The 17848-nt window shown below is 59.4% G+C and overlaps 2 protein-coding genes and 1 long non-coding RNA gene across 6 annotated transcripts in view; 1 reads left to right on the plus strand and 2 right to left on the minus strand.

Moving 5' to 3' along the window:
• The window catches only part of PDE6D (phosphodiesterase 6D), a 36214-nt gene extending 33681 nt beyond the window's left edge, over nt 1–2533 (plus strand). Inside the window, exons 4-5 of the mRNA XM_027464224.3 lie at nt 190–295; nt 1897–2533. Coding sequence (XP_027320025.1) covers nt 190–295; nt 1897–1978 — 188 coding nt within the window. The 3' untranslated portion in view covers nt 1979–2533. The remainder of the gene's footprint in view (nt 1–189; nt 296–1896) is intronic.
• LOC140003226 (uncharacterized) lies at nt 2362–6718 on the minus strand. Its single transcript, XR_011811495.1, has 2 exons — nt 4251–6718; nt 2362–3202 (listed from the first exon to the last, which is right to left on the minus strand). It is a non-coding gene; the product is annotated as an uncharacterized lncRNA (long non-coding RNA).
• A 2195-nt stretch (nt 6719–8913) lies between these two features.
• Nucleotides 8914–17317, minus strand: PTMA (prothymosin alpha). Of its 4 annotated transcripts, none has more exons than XM_027464229.3 (5): nt 17160–17317; nt 13261–13332; nt 12483–12570; nt 10224–10297; nt 8914–9853 (listed from the first exon to the last, which is right to left on the minus strand). In XM_027464229.3, the coding sequence occupies exons 1-5, from the start codon at nt 17202–17204 to the stop codon at nt 9806–9808; spliced, it is 327 nt and encodes a 108-aa protein (XP_027320030.1). In that variant the 5' UTR covers nt 17205–17317; the 3' UTR covers nt 8914–9805. The 4 variants fall into 4 exon arrangements, with proteins under 4 accessions (XP_027320030.1, XP_027320028.1, XP_027320029.1 ...); XM_027464227.3 differs by having other exon boundaries at nt 12477–12570; XM_027464228.3 differs by having other exon boundaries at nt 12483–12573.
• Between the last annotated feature and the right edge of the window lie 531 nt (nt 17318–17848).

A 17848-nucleotide genomic window follows, 5' to 3' on the forward strand; every position in this document is an offset into this window, starting at 1 on the left:
GGGTTCAGTGCATTTTAAGTCGTAATGTAAAATTAAAATTTACAAAGTAATGTAAATGTAAAACGTTGGCAGCACTGCAAGACAGATTAGGGAGTTCCCCAGCCTGTCAGGTGAAAAGCAAAAGGACCATTTGTGGATTTCTTTTTTTTCTTCTTTCAAATGCCTCTGAATCTTCTTTTTACTTTGCAGAATGGTTCTTTGAATTTGGTTTTGTGATTCCTAACTCCACAAACACTTGGCAGTCCTTGATAGAGGCAGCACCTGAATCACAGATGATGCCAGCTAACGTTTTAACGTGAGTGCCTTGGGCTTACAGAACCTGAGAGCAGGCAAAGAAAAAGCAGTGCATGACATTTCCTTGGGGGCCACAGTGGGAATGAAGAGAGGGAGCTGCTACCAGCTCTGAGTCACCCTCGCTGCTATTAGCTTCTGAGAGATAAAATGGGCGAAGCCAACCTCATTACCTGCTTTCCCATAGGTCCAATTTGCATTAATATAGCAATAAAAGTTTGGAGGAACTGGAACTGATCCTTTATTAGAGCTGCTTTATTTTTTTTTTTGAAAGGTGATCTGTGAAAGGGTTTAAAAATGCTTTGCAGCTTAGTGCCCCTCACATCCAAATGGGCAAACAAAAATAGATATTTGGACCACTTTCAAATCCAGCTACTGGTGACTGAATCCTGTCCAAGGTGGGTGTTTTTCAGGCAGAATGTCACCCATGGGAGCTGCTCAACTGTTTGTTCCATCCCTGTACCATTTTGTCAAGCTTCGTGTCCTTACATTTGAGTATAATCTATGCATTTAGTCCTGTGGAGTGGCATCTGAGGTTAAAATACCCTTAACAGGTAGGAAGCAGGCACTTTACAGTAATCCATAATGGGATTCACACACTTCCCTCATAAACACCTCGTCCTGGCCACAGTTTGCACGTTGACTTCTGAGTGCTTGGATCAGAATAACTCGTGCTGGGCAGTGCTCTGACTGGGAACAGCAAGGCACGAGGTTTGCTGAGGTGAGGGAAAAGTGAGATGAAGGTAAAGGCTCTTTGAGGGAAGCCCCTGGGAAGCTGTAATCACGGACAAAAGGCCACCCTCCCTGCTGTGGCTGATGCGGTGCTAGATGGGTGCTGGCACACACGCAAGGAGCACGTTGCCAGCAGAGACAGAAGGGTACAGGAATCCTTGTGCCAACCCGAGGCAGATAGAGAGCAGCTCGTCTCACCACAAGGTCACCGTGTCCTCTGGAAGACCTCCCTCCCTCTCCAGCGTTTTCCCTCTTGTTCCATCTGGAGGAGAGCCAGTGGTGTAGAGAAGGCACTGGGATGGGAAACGCCATCACTGATTGCTACTCGCAGCACGTTTCAAAGAGATAGTGGGCTCAGAAGGAAGCCTTGGTGTTAGGCATGTGCTCCTGGCCGCAAGCTGCTCAAGGAACTTGGAGGTGCCACACACATCCTTGGCTCCCAGGGCCGGTGGCATTTATTCAGAATAGGAGGTGCCAGGTCAGGAACCAGAGGAAAGAAGCAAAGACATCTGACAATTGGTACCAACCGTCTCAGAAAATCACGTCATTTTTCGGGACTGGGAGTCGTTGGAGTCCAGTTCTCAAATGACACTGAGGATTTTCCAGGGTTCCGTTCTTTCCCTGGAGCCTCTCCAGGCTGTCCGGCAGCGTAGGGATGGGGGGATCCACATGGGAACACAGTGGGGAAATCCTTCACCCTGATGGCCACAGGATCAGGACACAGCGCTCACTGCACGGGGCTCTAAGCTAGAGGAAGTGTTGTGGGGAGCGAGCTGTCAGCCTGGGTTTGTGGTAGCATTGAAAGGAGCAGCCTGTTTTTAGTGTCTTTGTGCTCTTCTAACACCTCTTCTCTCTCCCCTTTTCCTTCCGCAGTGGTAATGTTATTATAGAAACCAAATTCTATGACGACGACCTTCTTGTAAGCACTTCCAGAGTGAGACTTTTCTACGTTTGAGATGGGGCTTTTTGGAGCTGTTTTAGTTTTCCTCCATGCAGTTCTTGGTGCAGAACCTCCTGACTATCCAGTGGAAGACACTCCTGTAGGCAGTGACCCTGGGGACCAGCTCAACGTGGGTTGTGACCTTTGCCCATCGTTATTTTGCTTTCTTCTCTGACAAGACCAGACCAAACCCTCAGAGACGGGACCATCTGCTCGGCGGCGCGGTGGGGAATAGAGGCTGTCTCTGAAAATGGGCAAACGGTGGTCGTGCAGAACCAATACTGTAAATTATGTTAGTTTTATCCTTTGTACTTCTCTGGATCCTGGTATAACCTCCCGTTTCTACTCACACCCCACTCTCAACGCGTTTCGTTCAGCTGGGGGTGGGGGGCGTTAAGTTATCCTTTTCCATTTTCATGTTGTAGGTTTTTATCCTTTCACTGGATTTCTGTGTAACTGGTCCACACTTCCTCTTACCCCGAACTTGTAAAATAGACTGTGATATCACCTAATGTAATTACAACAAATTTCTCAATTAAAACATTCCTACCGTCCAAAGAAGGGAAGAAAGGTTGGTGCCGTGCGTTTTTTCACACACAAACTCTTCCCAGCCCAGCCAGCAGCAGAACAGAGCTTTCCACGCCCCTGCTTCTCCCTCAGCCCCCGTGGCCTCGTTAAATTGCATTTCCCACAGCTGAACAGGCAGGAGAAGCTTCACAACTGCTGTGACCACGGGCAGGTTTCCTCCCTGGTCTCATTTCTGTCCGTTAGTCCCTCGGGGCGGTTTGTCCCTTTTGCCCAGCCATGGGTTTCTTGAGCAGCACTGCTCTGTTTGGCTTCCCAAGCTCCTGGGGACACTCGGACCTCTGGAAAATCCATTTTCCCCTGAGCCTGCCTGCGTTGGTGCTGCGCTGGGCTCTGCTCCCCGAAACACATCTGTGGCTACAGCTGCTGATGCCAACAGCCCCCTGCGTGCGGGACTTTAATGGCACGTGGAGGCACTTTTGCTACTCCAGGCTTCACGACACACACTGCTCCTCTTCCCCGTTGTCCCGTTATTCATCCTACCAAGCATAAATCTTGGGAAGCGTGTGCCTTCAGCCCCTGCTCTCACACCTCACAGGTAGCTTTGTGATCACACAACTCCTTGGTCAGCCTGACCGGCTGGGCTTGAGCTTCTCGAGGGAGTCACAGGGGGATTCAGGGCACATTTCAGACCCGCATTCAGCCGCTGGCTGGCTGGGGGAGGGAGTTAAAAGCAGAGTTAGTTTTTAAGGTGACTTGAAGGCATCCAAAACCCTGATAAAACCAAAAGCTCGGCTACCTCCGAGCCTCGGCTCGCAGCCCTGGCGCACGGCCGCCCCCCGGTGGCTCCGCTGGAAGCAGCCGCCGCTGATCCCGGCCCAGGCTCTCCCAGTTCGCCCCAGCACCTCCCAGTGCGTGGCACCGCAGCCCTCCAAGGCAACAAATTCACAGCGAAGGAACCAGGGAGGGGCTGGAAGGGGCTGGAGCCGAGCACACGGGGCTGTGCGGGGTGCGGATGACCCCAGGGGCTGCAGAGCATCCTAGGCGCACCATGAGCTTCTGGAGGTGTTGGCCACCACCTGGGACCTGCTCTGATGTCCCCTCCTTGTCACACACAGCGATTCCGCCTTTCATTTCCAAAAAATTCCCACCTGGAACTGGCACCTCGGGGGCAGGGATGCTCCCCGCAGCCCGCACCCACACATGGGGACAGCTCAGGGGGATCAGGACCCAGCTGGACCATGCGAGGAGCCCCTCACCACGCAGGGACATCCCCAGCTCCTCGTACCCGCTGCCTCCAGGTGCTTGCTGTGGCCGTCACCTCCCGACGGGGAGCAGGAACCATCCGTGTGGTTCCTCCCAGCCTGGCCACCGCAGCTGGCGAGCGCCTTCCAGCCGCCGGCACGCACGAGGCATCGATTTCTGCGAGCGCCGCGGGGCAGGGAACGTGCCGGGGAGGCGGCGGCCCCCCACGTCGGCACGGGCAGGGGGTGACACGCAAAAAGCTGTGGCCCTAAGGGAGCTCTGGGCTCGGTTTCGGGGGGCCATCACGCCCACCACCCCCATCGCCAGCCACCCAGGGAGGCTCCGGCAGAGCCAGGCGCGGGCTGGGGTTGGCGAGCTGCCCCGATGTAACTCGGGCGGGTGAGCAGAGCCTCCCTAACGTGGCTAATTGCCTGATTCACCGGGGTTACCCGCCAACAAAAGGCGCACAAACAGCCCAGGGCCACGTTACGCACGGTGCCTGCGTTGCTACTCTTACCTGCCGCGGGAGCAGGGCCGGCACGGGCAGCGCGTGCAGGCCGGGAAGGTTCAGGTCCCCCAGCCAAAGGCCCTGCTTTCAGCCCAAAATGCCCAAATTCTGCCCTAGAGAAGCCCCATTGGCCACCATCCCAGTGCTGGGGGACCTGGGTAGGAGCCCCTTTTGGGGCTCAGTGCCCAGCTCACCCCTTCCCGTGGCCAGGCACGTGCCTGTCACAGCTGGAGTAGCCGAGAGGGGCCGAGGCACCGCTGCTCCCCCAGCACCCTGGGGTAAATGGGATTTCACCCAGGCGCTGGGAATGCCCTGCACCCCCTGACCCTTCACCACCTCCTCGCAGGGAACTCCCCGGCACGGAGCAAGGGCACCGGGGGCTTCATCCTGCCTGCTCCGGGCTGGCAGATCCCTGGTGTGGGATTTAGGCAGGCAAACCCCACAGCTCCGGGGCTACCGAAAGCAGGCGGTGGCCACACCGAGCTCCTGCCTGTCCCACAGCCCCCCACGTCCCCAAATTTGCCATTTTGCCAGCGGCCAGACCTCGGTGGCACTGCCCCAGGGGACACAGGGCTGTCCCCAAGGGCTCTGCGGTGACACCCGTGGGATCGCGGTGCTGCCTGGCTTCCCCGGGCAGCGGCACTAGGTGGTGCTGCAATATCACCGATATCGCCCCATTTTGCGCAACGCCTGCTCCGTGCTGCCTGCCGAGCCCTTGGGCGCCGTCTCGGGGCGTCACAGCGGCTGGGGACATCGGGAGAGCCCCCAGGAGGACGGCCACCAGTGGCAGGTAGGTGTTGGGGTCACCCAGGGGGGGATCTGCCCCGGGGGGAGCAGTATTTGAGCTGGGTATGACCAGAGACAACCCAAGGGGACAGCGCGGTGGCCTTGGGACAGGGACTGTCCCCCATCCTGGAGGATGCAAGGCTGGGAGCTGTGTTTGGTTCTCCAGGGGTCCTTGTTCCTGGTCAGGGCAGGGTGTTTGACTCGCTGGGGGTTGTCCTCCTTGGGGACAGGGTCCCCAGAGCCGTCCCGGTGCCCTGGGGAGGATGAGCTCAGCTCGGGCAGGGAGCAGCCGGCACGGGGAGGGCTGGCAGCGGGGCACCGCATCCAGCTGGGCCTCCTCGGGGTCCTGCACCACAGCTCCCATGGCTCGGGGTCCATGGGGTACACAGCAGGTGGGGATGGGACAGGAACCAGATCCCCCACAGCTGCCCTACAGCATGGGCTGGGCTCTCCCCCCTGCACCAGGCAGCACCTGTGAGCCATTAATGAGGAACTTCTTGGCTAATTGGGATGGGCTGGGACCGGCCACGAGCCCCACACTGCCTCAGCCCCCTTCCTCCAAAAAGGGGCTGCTCCCCAGGGACACCTCACACCCCAGGCCAGGTGGTGATCGCTGTGAGGAGCGGCAGCTCGGCGGTGTTTATTTTCAACAGCAACACCTCAAAATCCCTTCTGGTTGTGTGATCTCGAGGAGCCGTGCCCGGAGGGCAGCCGCGCTTGGCAGGCTCTGAAGCAGACGCCAGCGATGATCCGCTCCTCCCAGACGCAGACCGCACCAGGAACCCCGTGTCTAGAGCGGGGCCCAAGGCAGACAGGGTCTCCACCGACCCCTCAGGGTGCTCCAGATCTCACGGAGCTTTGTCAAGATGCAGCACGAGGAGGCTGGAAGCGTTTGGATGAGGCTGGATGAAAGCTACAGCTGGGCACGTGCCAGGCTCAAGCGGATTAAACGGGCCCTAACCTCCCATGGGCTGGAGATGGATCTCCTGGTGCAGACCCCACAGGCGTTGGGCTCAGCCCCATGGCTGTGTTGGTGTCACGGCTCCATCGGTGTATGGCATCGGGCTGACCGCGGGGAGGTCTCTCTCCATCCAGCAGAGTCCGTGGTCAAGGCGGTCACCTGCATGCGTGGCAAGGCCCTGAGCCCTCACAGGCTCATCGAGGCAACCGGCAGCCCTCACCATGTCCCTAACGGTGCCTTCAGCGCTTGGCTCCATGGCGCTGCCTCCGTCCTTCCCTCCAGCACCAGCACCATCGGAGGCCTGGCTGCCACCACACGGCTCGTGGGGAGGCCCAGGTGAGGAGATGGCTCCACACACCCTGCATGAGGCACGTGGTGGCTTCTTCGCCTCTGGTCACACAGCTTCTGGCCATGGCGGCCATCACGGCAACGAGGACGCACTTCTGAGCGCCACAGGAGGGGAGGTGGCCCCGAGGGACATTCCAGGGTAGAGGCCGGCTCATGGCAGCGACCATCCCAAGACATCTTCGGAGGCTCCCTCAGCCTCAACGACCCACAGGAGCCTCCTGCAGCCCAACGGGACGTGCGATCCCCATCCCAAGGGCCTCATCCCTTCAGATTTGGGCTCACAGCCCAGGATTTTGGTTCCATGGAGGCCAGGAGCCCCCTCCCAGCCTCGCGTCCTCCCCAGGACCCGCAGACCCCACCTGCACCCTGCGGGGGCAGCCCCGCCACTGAGGGCACCCCGGAGCCCCCCGCCTTTTATAGCCCTCGGTGGGACCCGGCTGCCCCTGATTGGCTGGCACGGTTGACAGGGATTGGCTCGGAGCAGCCCCCCGCCCTGCGATTGGTCAGTCTGCTGCCACGGGAGGCTCAGCCAGGTGGCGGCACGCGGTTGGCTGGGGGCTCCTGGCTACAGTCTGCGATTGGCCAGGCGTGGGTGCTGCTTGGCTGCGATTGGTGGAGGGAGCGTGGCGGGGGGAGGAGCGAAGGGAAGGACAGGTGGCAGCAGGCGATTGGCTGCCGGGCGGCGCGGCTGCGAGGGGATTGGCTGCGGGCTGGGGGGGGGCTCTGTGTGGTATCTGTGAACTGAGTTGTGCCCGGTCTCAGCCTGGAGCTGGGGCACTGGGGACGGGGACAGGGGGATGGGGACAGGGATGGGGACACGGGGGGCTGCCAGAGCCATGGCGGGGGGTGATGGGGAGAAATGGGGCTGCCACAGTGCCCAGGGCAAGGGATGGAGGATGGAGGACAGAAAATGGAGGACAGAAAACGGAGGATGGAGGACGGATAATGGAGGATGGAAGATGAAGGACGGATGATGGAGGACAGAAAATGGAGGACGGGTGATGGAGGACGAAGAATGGAGGACGGAGGATGAAGGACAGAGGATGGAGGATGGATAATGGAGGATGAAGGATGAAGAATGGAGGACGGAGGATAGAGGACAGAAGATGGAGGACAGATAATGGAGGACGGAGGATGAAGGACAAAGAATGGAGGACAGAGGATAGAGGACAAGATGGAGGACGGAGGATGAAGGACGGAAAATGGATGATGGAGGGCAAAGAACAGAGGACAGATGATGAAGGATGGATAATAGAGGATGGAGGATGAAGGACAGAGGACAAATGGTGGAGGACAGAGGATAGAGGACAGAGGACAGATAATGGAGGACAGATGATGGAGGACAGAGAATGGAAGACGGAGGATGAAGGATGGAGGACAGATGATGGAGGGCCTGGAACCACGATCTGGGGGCTGCCCCCGTCCCACCCCTCCTCACCACCCCGTGCCCCGATGCCAGCCCGCAGCCGTGCCCGCTCTCAGCCCCCGTGGGAGGCAGCAGGACCTCAGCACCTCAGCAACACGGAGCCTGGGCAGCTCCCACTGCTGCAGGCGGTATTTGAATAATTTGCCTTGCAAATCCACAGGCACCGGCTCCGATCGCGCAGTGGGGGCGTTGGGCACCGTGCGTGCACGGCTCGGCATCCATCAGCACCTGGCCCTGCACCCAGGTGCCACCACCCTCGTGGGACTTGGTGGCAGCCGCTCGGTGCCGGCCGCCAGCGCCCCATCACCTGTCCAGGTGACACGCGCGGCTGGATGCAGGCTGAGAATCAAGGCAGTAAATCTGATAAGCTATCAGGCAGCAGCACGATTAGGCGGATCATTAAGGACAAGGGGTGAGATCCTGAGCTGCTTTGCCACCGGTGTAAATACCGAGTGAGTGACCTGGCTGCTCCCGGCACCAGGCAGAGCATTAAATGCACCACAGCTCCCTTATTTTTTAAATTTTTAAGTAAAATACAACCCCAGCATCTCAACGCTGATCCCCGTGATTAGAAGTGAAGGAAACACAGAGAGGGTTTGGCACAGGTCAGGTCAGCAGGGGAAGGGATGCGTCGAGCAAGCCACAGGCAGGGAAGGATTCAGCACAGGCACCCGGTGGGCTCCGGGGATGCCCCCCGCACGCCTGGCCAGGACCCCCTCAGCTCCAAGCCCTGGAGGAGCGAGGAGAGGTTAGTGGGAAGGTCAGGAGCCAAGCAAGAGGGCTGGGCTGAAGCAGACAGAGCCCCAACGCCTCCCACAGCCCCCCCACCAAGAGTTAAGCTCCCCCCAGGGACAGGGAGGCATCGACACCCACCTGAAGGCACTGCAATAAATATTCTGCATTATTTTCCCCCTCCCCAGCTCTGAAATCCCGCTGCCTTTCGTGCCCTGGAAGCAGCACGGGGACATCACAGCCCCAACCCCATTCCCCAACACCTCACGCCCCTCTATCCTCTCTCCAACTCTTCCCGGCCCAACTCAAAACCAAAGAAACGAAGGACAGAAAGGAGAAGTAAAGGAAGAAATAATTAAAAAAAAAAAAAGGAACACAAATGAAAACTAAAAACAAAAAGCAGCAGTTGGGAGGCAGCCTTGTTAGGACAACTCAGCAAAATAAAATTCCGGTTTATTGTTGGACAACATTGTTTCACACATACATCAAACAGGCCAAAAAAAGAAAAAAAATAAAAATAAACAGCAACTTCATAGACAGAAAAAAAAAAAGAAAAACCTTTTTTATCTTTGGCCTTGCCACCTCATACAAACCACGATCTATGGTACAGCTAAAGTACATACACAAAAAAAGTTACTGGAATGCTCAGAATAAGATTGTAATTTTTTTTTTTTTTTGCATTTTTGTCTTTTTTTTTTTTTTTTTTTTTACAAGGTTTTGTTTTATTCTCCTTTGAGATAATGGTTTGGGCCTGGTCACACCACAAGTAAAGTCAGAGATAGGTAACAAGAGATATACACTTCAAAGCCCCCCTTTTGGTCAATCCGAGATCACTTAAAAATGGCGGACCTCCTAACAATATGTACAAAAATATAAAATGTAAATAAAAAATACAAACAAATTCTCCTTTAAAGTACTTTTAAGAAAGAAAGCAGGGCCTTGAAGTTTTGGTGCTTGGGGTAAGGGGGTTCTGTGGGGGGGGGTGGGGGCGGAGGGGAAGGGAAAAAGAGAGGGGGGGTTTTTTCTCTCCCCGCTAACGGGCGAATCGTTTCGTATGCTCGGTGAGTGGCAGCGCCGCGCCGGGGGGGGCCGGGGACAGGGGGTTCACTCTACTTGGTGAGGATGACCACGGCGGATAGGGGAGGAAGGGCTGTGTGTGTGTGTAGGGGGGGTGGTTGCGATGGGGGGGGGGTTGGGGAGGAAGGAGGGAGGGAGGGAGGGGGGGTCCCAAGGGTGAAGAGGACGCGCTGGCCTTTTTTGTTGGTTTGTTTTCCTCCTTATTTAAAAAAAAAAATAATAATAATTTGCTGCCTAGTCATCTTCGTCGGTTTTCTGCTTCTTGGGATCGACGTCGTCATCCTGAGGGGAAAGGTAAAGCCGTTAGGGGAGGGGACAACAGAATAAAGGGGCAGAAATAAAGGAGATTTTGGGTCCCTCTGCTCTTGTTCTGCCTTCTCCCTGCAGCAGAAGTGTTCCCCACAGCACAAAGCCTCTGGCAGCTGGCTTTGGGGCCGGAGCACCCCTGCCCCATCCCACCACAGCACTGGGATCCCAAACCCAGGGTGATCACAGCCAGGCCAGCACAAGAAGAACTGGGCCGAATCCCCCAGGGGCACACACAGCAGGAACCACACGGGCAGGATCCGGGTCCCAAAGCCCAGCCTGGTGCCTCCGACCCCACTGATTCCACCCCAAAACCCACTCGGGACACAAGGGGTGCTCTGCCTACCTCGTCGTCCTCAGCTGCCCGTTTGCCTGTGGCTCCCTCAGCTTCGTCGTCTTCATCGCCGTCCTCCTCCTCACCTGCACATGGGAGAGACGGGGAGGAACGTGAGCCCCCCCGGTGCTTACAGCACCCCATATCCTCACAGCTGCCTTCCTGGGGCAGGGGGGGGTTGTTTTAGGGCAAGCCCCAGCTGATCTGACCCATGGGCAGTGGCGGAAATTGGGATTTGCTGCAGGGGGCCAGGCTCACACCACAGGCAACGGGAGCATAAAAAAAATAAATCCACACCTTCCCCGAGCGCTGAGATCACAGCGCATAAAAAAAAAAATAAAAGAGGAAACCTCTTTCTAGTGGCTGCTCCGCCTAACCGCTCCAGATTACTTCTGCTTCCCTTTGCAGCTATTAGTCCATCTTTAATGAGTTAAGAGAGCCAGAACGTATTAGTTCTGAGTCAGAACACTTTCTAATTATCAGAACGGCAAACAAACGCTACCCAACTTATCTCACGGCTCCGGAGGAGGATGAGCCGAGAGCTCTGGGCTTTGACCCACTTTGAGCTCAAGTAGGCCAGTGGATCAGAACGAGGAGAAGGAGAATTTAGCGTATTTGGCCAGTTTGGGGGAGTTATCGGGGGGTTAGGGGCAAAACCAGAGGAAGAAAAACCACCGCAGAGCCTTGCGTAACGTGAGACCCTGCTAAAACGAAGCGTTAAGGCCGGTAAAGCTGGCTTTACACCGCCACACGAGCCACACACAGACAGGCAGAGGGGGATTAAGGTCAGCCCATCCTCCTTTCCCCTCTCCTGGCATATGCTGGGCCACGCCGTGCCCCACGCTGCGGGAAGGGCCCGGATTAGCTCCGCCGGCCAGCACACACCCCGGGGCCGGCCAGCACATCAGGTGACAGCACCAAGCTGCTTGGGAGCATTTTTAGTTCTTTGAGCTGCTTTAAGCAAAGCAAATTACGAGATGGGACGGGGAGAAGGGTGAGGAAAGAGAAAATACCCTCGAGCTCCCCTCTGCTGGCCGGCTGGGGGATGGAGTTTGCCCACAAGTGGTATGGAAAAAGCTGATGCAGGCGGTGCTCGCTGCCCGTGGGTCTGCAGTTTTGGGGTTTGGATCACCCAGGGGCAGCAGGGACAGGTCCTGCACGGGATCCCAGCACCGCCAGGGGAAGGTGCCAAGCTCTGCCTGTGCTTCTGCCAGCTGGGAAGAGCGGGGCTGGCACTGTGGGACCGCAGCTCCCCGGGCTCCTCGCAGCAGTATCCAGGCAACACTTCCACCCCGCACACATGCGCGTGCGGCACACGCATCCCCCTGCCTGGGGAGGGGAGGATTGCCCTTCTTCCAGCCAGAAGGGGAGCTGCAGGTAAAATGGGATTGGGACTGCACCGATCTGACCTCATGGGTAAAGATCCTGGGGATGAACAGGGCCACCGTGCCCAGCTCCTCTAGGAAAACCGTCCCCAAAGGGCAGCAAGAAGCCAGGAGCACAGCACCACCCTGATGGAGGCAGGTTTCCCCGTGTATATTCTGCCCAAGCAGGTGCTGGTCCGATGTTCCTTTGATTTCCAACCCTATCTGCCCTGGTCCTCTCCCGCAAAACTACCCACCAGGTTAGTAGGTCAGCACTTAACCGAAAATTCACAGGGGATTAACCCAGTAACAGCTCATCACAGGCCTCAAGTTCATTCCAGTGTAACAAGAACAGTTTCCTTCCAGCCTTAGCGGCGGATAAAAATAAACAACGTCGTTCATCCAAGCAGATCTTAGGGAGGAGGAGGGAAAAAATAAGTGGGGAGTGTGAGAAGTGGCTCGGGAAGTCACTGCTGGATTGCTGGCCGCGGCCACCAAAACCCCAAATGTGGGGAGGGCAGGGAAACCCAGGACACTGGATGAGGAAGGGTCAGAGCCCGAGGCACGCCAGGCTGGCTGCATCCCGTCCCACTCGTGTCCGTGGCAGCCGTGGGGATGGCAGGAGTCAAGGGCAGGTTTTTCCCTACTCGCACGGCACAGCTAAGGCGCTTACTCAGCGCGGCGGCACGGGGCCGTCTGGCTGGAGGAGGGAGGAAGGAATCTGCCCTCAACCTGCTGGAAGGGATTCAAGGCTGACTTCACTCCCCGGCGCTGCACCAGGCTGCCCGGAGCCACCCCGGGGAGGAGATGGTGCCTGCAGCCCCCGCTGCTCCCCCCAACCGGGGGTCTGGTGGTCAGGATGCAGCCGTGGGATGGGGGCAGGGGGAAGAAGGAAAGTTACCATCACCCTCTTCCTCCTCGTCCTCTTCCTCGCCACCTTCCTCTTCCTCTTCGTCTACTTCGTTGTCGGCCTCCTGCTCCCCGTTTTCCTCGTTCTCCTTGGCAAGACAAAACATCACTTAAAAATATGCACTGGGGAAGGGAGAAAGGGGGGAAGAGATGTTGAGCAGCAGCGCACGTCCCCACCTTTCCTTCCTAAAGCACCAGCCCGCTGGAGCCCCAGGCGTGCGTCTCGCTTCCTGCCTGCCTCCACACAACGCAGGCAGCCCAGGCATGAAGGATCAGGTCTATAGTAACTCGGGGCTGCAGCTCGGAGGCCAAGACAAAGCCTGCAGAGGCTCTTGTGACACATTAACATGCAGCCGAGTGAATTCCCCCCCAAGCACGTTAAAATTAGAAACCCAACCGGTTTGCTTGTACCCAGCACGTTTCCCCATTCAACTGGTTGTAAGGCTGAATACACTTTTTTTTTGCCCCCCTTTCTCTAGTGCCTAGAAGGAAGGCTGCACGGGATACAACCCAGCATGGCTTTTGGGGAAAGGACCAAGACTTCCAAGCCCAGACCTTGTTTTCTGCACACACAGCAGCTGATAGATGCTCAGAGGAGCTTCTGCTCAGCCTAAAAACCCCTCGATGGCTCCACACAGCACAGCGGTGCCATTTCTAGGGGCTCCCTCTCAAGCAGGGCTGGGGACAAGCTCGCAGCAAAAGCAAGAAGGGGAAGGAAAAATAAAGAAGCCGTTGGAGCGAGGGCTGCCTCCCCCTGCAGACCCAGCCATACTCACAGCATTGCCGTTGGCCGGTGCATCTCTGCCATTTTCTGTTTCTTCAACAACTTCCTTCTTCTCTTTTAGATCCTGGAAGGAGCAGAAAAGCAGAAGAGTCACCCAGATTCCAGCCGATTGGGTCAGGCAAGGTGCAGATCAGGTGAGAAAAAAAATAAAACACCATCCGAGAGCGCGCGGGAGCTCGCTCCCCTCCTCGCACCGACTCGCCCTGGGATTTATTTGGTTGCCACATTCGGGCTCCTCCTGGGGAAAGGAGGGAGCGTGTTGCCAGAGCGCGGCTCTCTAAAGAAGAGGCTGCTCTGTTTCACCTCCGAGCACACGGAGCTGGCTGCCTGCATACGCCGAGCAGCAGCAGCAGCGCTGGCTGAGTGCCCATCTTAGCACAGTCCACGCAAGCTCCTGCAATGCCACGGCGAGCCGTCAGCCCCGGCCAACGCACGGGCTCCGCTGCCCCGGGGGCTCGCAGGCGTCCACGGCTGCTCTCAGTGCTTTCACAGCAGGAACAAATCCCAGGGACTCATTAGCAGAGGCTGCGGTCTCTGCCCTGCCCGGGGAAAAAGAATCCTTCGGCGCGCATTACACGCCTGGTCTTCCTCGTAGCGGCGGAGAGGAGACTCCGGGATCCATCTCCCAGCGTAACAGGATGGGGTGGGGGAAGCAGCCTATTTTTATAGCTGCTCCGGAGCCGTGCCCGGCTACTTTTGGTTCAAGCCTCCACCACAAGCAGAGCGAGAGAGCTTGTGTGTGTGTGTTATTTTTTTTTCTTTGCTATTGATCACTGTCAAAATGTCATGCCAAGTCGCTCGGCAAACAGGCTGAGAGGATCCAACTTTATGTTCCCGCATAAAGAACACTCGGATTTAACACTGGCATCGCCGCTCGCATCCTCCTCCCCTTCTGTTCCTCCATCAGCTGGAGCGAGATCCTTCAGCACAAGCACCACCCCAGCCAAGGAAAGCAGAGAGGCCCTTCCCCAGGGCCAGAACAGCCACACGGCCGGCTTCGGCAGCGACCACGAGGTGTTTTGAGTTGCTGGCAGCTCCCTGCTTCGCTGCAGCAGGCGGCCTCGCCCCCTCCTGCCTGCCCTTTGCGGCCGCCTCGCTCGCTGCGGGCACTTTCACTCCTGCTGAGCCGCTGTCACTTCCTCGTGGGAACACACCACCCGGTACGGGCTGTGAACGCGACCGCTGCTCTGTTTGGGGAGGGCTCAAACCACCGAGGGTAAACGCCGCAGGGGTTTTAGACCACCGGGTTGTTTGTCCCTGGGCACGGGGACAGAGCGGAGGTGCCCGGGCTGCCCTGCCCCAGCGCCGCGTGCCAGCACCGGGCACTGCTTCTGAAGCCAGCTCTGGGGTTACCACACCTGTTGATCAAACCTCACCCCATCAAATCAGCATCCTACAAGGCTGGGGCACAACACAAACAGGCTCCTTCCTGTTTCCACTGCACATGCCAATCCCCAGCCAGCTCCTCTCCACGCCACCCAGCTCCATCAGTTCTCACCCTGCCACCGACCTCTGCTCCCCCAACACCCAGGGGGAGATCGCAGCCACTCTGCCTCTCCCTCCCCACCACGCCGCCGCCTTCTGCGGCTGTTACCTCGCGTCAGGCACTCCAGCACGAGCGCGACCAAACATTTCCAAAGTTAAACGCTGAGCGCAGGGAGCAGTCAGAGTTTCCACGTCTCGCTGCGACCGATGAATCTCTCGGAAAGGAGCCGTTTACCAACAGCGAGCGCTGCTGGTCAGGGAACACCTCATTCCTGGGCACTCCAGCTGGACGCAGCTCCAGCCCTGACCTTTTCGGGGCTGGGGAGGATGTTCCCAGCTTAATGCCCACCGGGACGCCCCGGCACGAAGCCCACACGAACAACAGCACCGCAGGGAGCCCGCGATGCCTCCCTCCCCCCGGATAAGGAGGGAGGGGAAAAAAAAACAAACAAACGCATGAAACAAACACGCACGTGCCCAGCACCCTCCGCACGACCAGAACCCGCTCACCGGGACTTCTCCAGCTAATTACCGGCGCCTCTAATTACGGGGCGCGCCCAGCCCTGTTTATTCCCCGCGCCGCGGGCCCCGATTTCCCGCCAGCAGGGGGCCCCGCGCGCCGCCACGCGCCCTCCCGCCTTTCAAAAGCGCGCGCCACTCTCCGCGCCCTCTCATTGGCCGGCCGCCAGCGCGCCGGGCCCGGCTGCACCCCCCTATCCCTCACCCCCTCCCCCAAGGCACGCCGGGAGTTGTAGTTCTCCCCCGGCGGACTCCGGCTCCCAGGGGGCACCGCGCGGCGCTCGGGGCCGCACGTGGTGGGCGCCCCGCGGCACGGCGGCGGCGGCAGCGGCCGGGGGCGGCGCTCGGCGCGGAGCCGCCGCCCGGGCAGGGCGGGGACCCCCCCCCCTCCCTTCCCCTCCTTCCTCCTCCTCCTCCCCTTCCCCAAAGCCCTCCCCTCTCTTTTCCCTTCCCCTCCCCGCCTCCCGGGACGGAGCCGTCGGAGCTGTGCTCCCCGGTGCCCCGCCGCCAGCCCCGGTTAACCGGTTTGGGTCACCTTGCTGCGGGGATATGGGTTTTTTTTTTTAATTATTATTTTTAAACCCCCACCACGGGAAAGGGCAGGGGAAGGTGAACGGGGAGCTCGGCCCCCGCTGCTGCCCCTTCCCCTCCACCCCCGGCTGGGCGCCCCCTCGGTGCGAGCGGCACCGGCCCCGCAGCGGGGGCGGCGGGCGGAGCGGGAAACAGAAGTGAAATCGAAATCCGACCAACCCCGGTGCTCGGGGGCTTTTTTTTTCTTTACCCCCCCTCTCCTTCCGTTACGTTTTTTTCCCCCCCTCCTCCTCCTCCCTCTTCTCGTTCACCTCCACGCTTTACCCCCACGGTGCCCGGTAAGCGGCCGGGTCGCGGCGCTCCCCCGGGGCACGACCGCTCCCCCCCTTCGGTTCCCCCCCGGTTCTTTTCCCGTTTCCCCTCCCCAAGCCCGGCTTCCCCCGCAACTTTCCCCGTCGGGGAGCTGAGCCCCAGCCCGCCCGGCTCCCCGCGGCCCCCGGGGGCCGGGGCGCTCCGCCGCGGCTGCCAGACAAAGGCGGCCGCCGGGAGCCGCACCGGGGCCTCCCGGGAGAGCCGCTCCCCACCGAGCCAGCCCCGCTACCAGCAACCGGCCCGGAGCCCCCCCACCACCCCCCCACACACACACCGAGAGGTGCCCCCGACGGGACGCCTCCTCCAGCAGCTCCCCCAAGCAGCCCCGCGCTCCCAAACCTTCCTTTTTCAGGGGGGCTCCGCACCCCAAACACCCCGACACCAACTCCGCAACACCCCCTCGCACCTCGGGGGGCACCTCAACAGCACCAACCCCCCCCCCAAAAAAAAAACCATAGGGACCCCCCCCCAGCAAACCAGCTCCAAGTTTGACGGCGCTGTCAGCCGCCAGCCCCCCACCGGGGCCGGCTACCGGGACCCCCCCCCCCCCAATACCTCTCTCCCCTGTGGTCCCCCCCTTTCCTCCTCCATCAGTCACCGAGTCCCGGAGCACCCCCCAGGCGGCGGGCTGGGGCCGGTAGCCCCGGGGGCGAGCACGTTTTTCCCCCGCACGCCGGAGACAAAGAAACGGGGCGCGGGGAAAGCAACGCGCGGCGGCGGCGGCTCCGCCACGGAACCGAGCGGAGGGCGAAATAAGGAGGGGGTTGGGGGGAGGTGGGAAGGGGGGGGGGGGGGGGGGGTGAGGGGGTAAACTTCAAACCGGAGCGAGCATGGCAAAAAGGCGCGATTTAAAAAATAATTAAAAAAAAAGAGTAATTAAAAAAAAAGCGAAATGAGCAAAAAGGTGAATTGTTGGAAAAAAATAAAAATAAGGGGATGAGGGAGGGGGGTGAAAGGGGGTAAAAGGGGTGGGGGGGGGCTCACCTTGGCGGAGATCTCGGCGCTGGTGTCCACGGCCGTGTCGGACATGGCGGGGGCGTGCAGGGGCGCGGGGCTGTGGCGGAGCGGGCGGCGGCGCGGGCAGAACAATGCCAAGATGGCTTTGCGCGAGCCAGTGGGGACTCACGCGGCGCCGCCGGCCCTTTTATAGAGCCGGGGGCGGCGCGCGCGCTGCCCCGCGCCTCTCCCATTGGCCGCCCGCGCCGCCGCCGCCGCTTCCCATTGGCCGCGGCGCAAACAATGGGCACGGCCGCTTAAAGGGGCAGGCGGCGCGGCGCGCGCGCGCGCGCTCTCGCTATGGGATAGGATTGGGGGGGGGGGGGGGGGGGGTCACTGCGGTGATGAGTTCGCGCCCGGCCTCAGCGTGGGCGAGGCGAGGCGAGGCGAGGCCACGCCCACCTCGTGCCTTGGCCACGCCCCCTCCTCCCCTCCCCGCCCCGGGCCCCGCCGTGTGAGGCGGCGGCGGGCGGGGAGCGGGCGGGCGGCCCCCGTGTGTGTGTGTGGAGGGGGGGGGGGGGTTATGAGGGGGGGGTTATAGGGGGGGTTATGAGGGGGGGGTGCGGCTCGCTGCCCCCTTTCCTCCCCCCTCAGCCCCCGCGGAGGCGTGCAGGAGAAGGAGAGTTAAAAATAATAACAATAATAATAATAATAAAGGGCTGTAATAAATAAACGGT

This window comes from Anas platyrhynchos, chromosome 9 (assembly GCF_047663525.1).
Source record: "Anas platyrhynchos isolate ZD024472 breed Pekin duck chromosome 9, IASCAAS_PekinDuck_T2T, whole genome shotgun sequence".
NCBI lineage: Eukaryota > Metazoa > Chordata > Aves > Anseriformes > Anatidae > Anas > Anas platyrhynchos.

Bases quoted from the DNA above. Each gene is read 5' to 3' on its own strand.
- PTMA (XM_027464226.3), bottom strand. From the start codon at position 17,204: ATGTCCGACACGGCCGTGGACACCAGCGCCGAGATCTCCGCCAAG. The intron at 13,333-17,159 runs GTGAGCCCCCCC...TGCTCCTTCCAG, and splicing joins GCGCCGAGATCTCCGCCAAG to GATCTAAAAGAGAAGAAGGA. The intron at 9,854-10,223 runs GTAGGCAGAGCA...CTTTCCCCTCAG, and splicing joins GGGCAGCTGAGGACGACGAG to GATGACGACGTCGATCCCAA.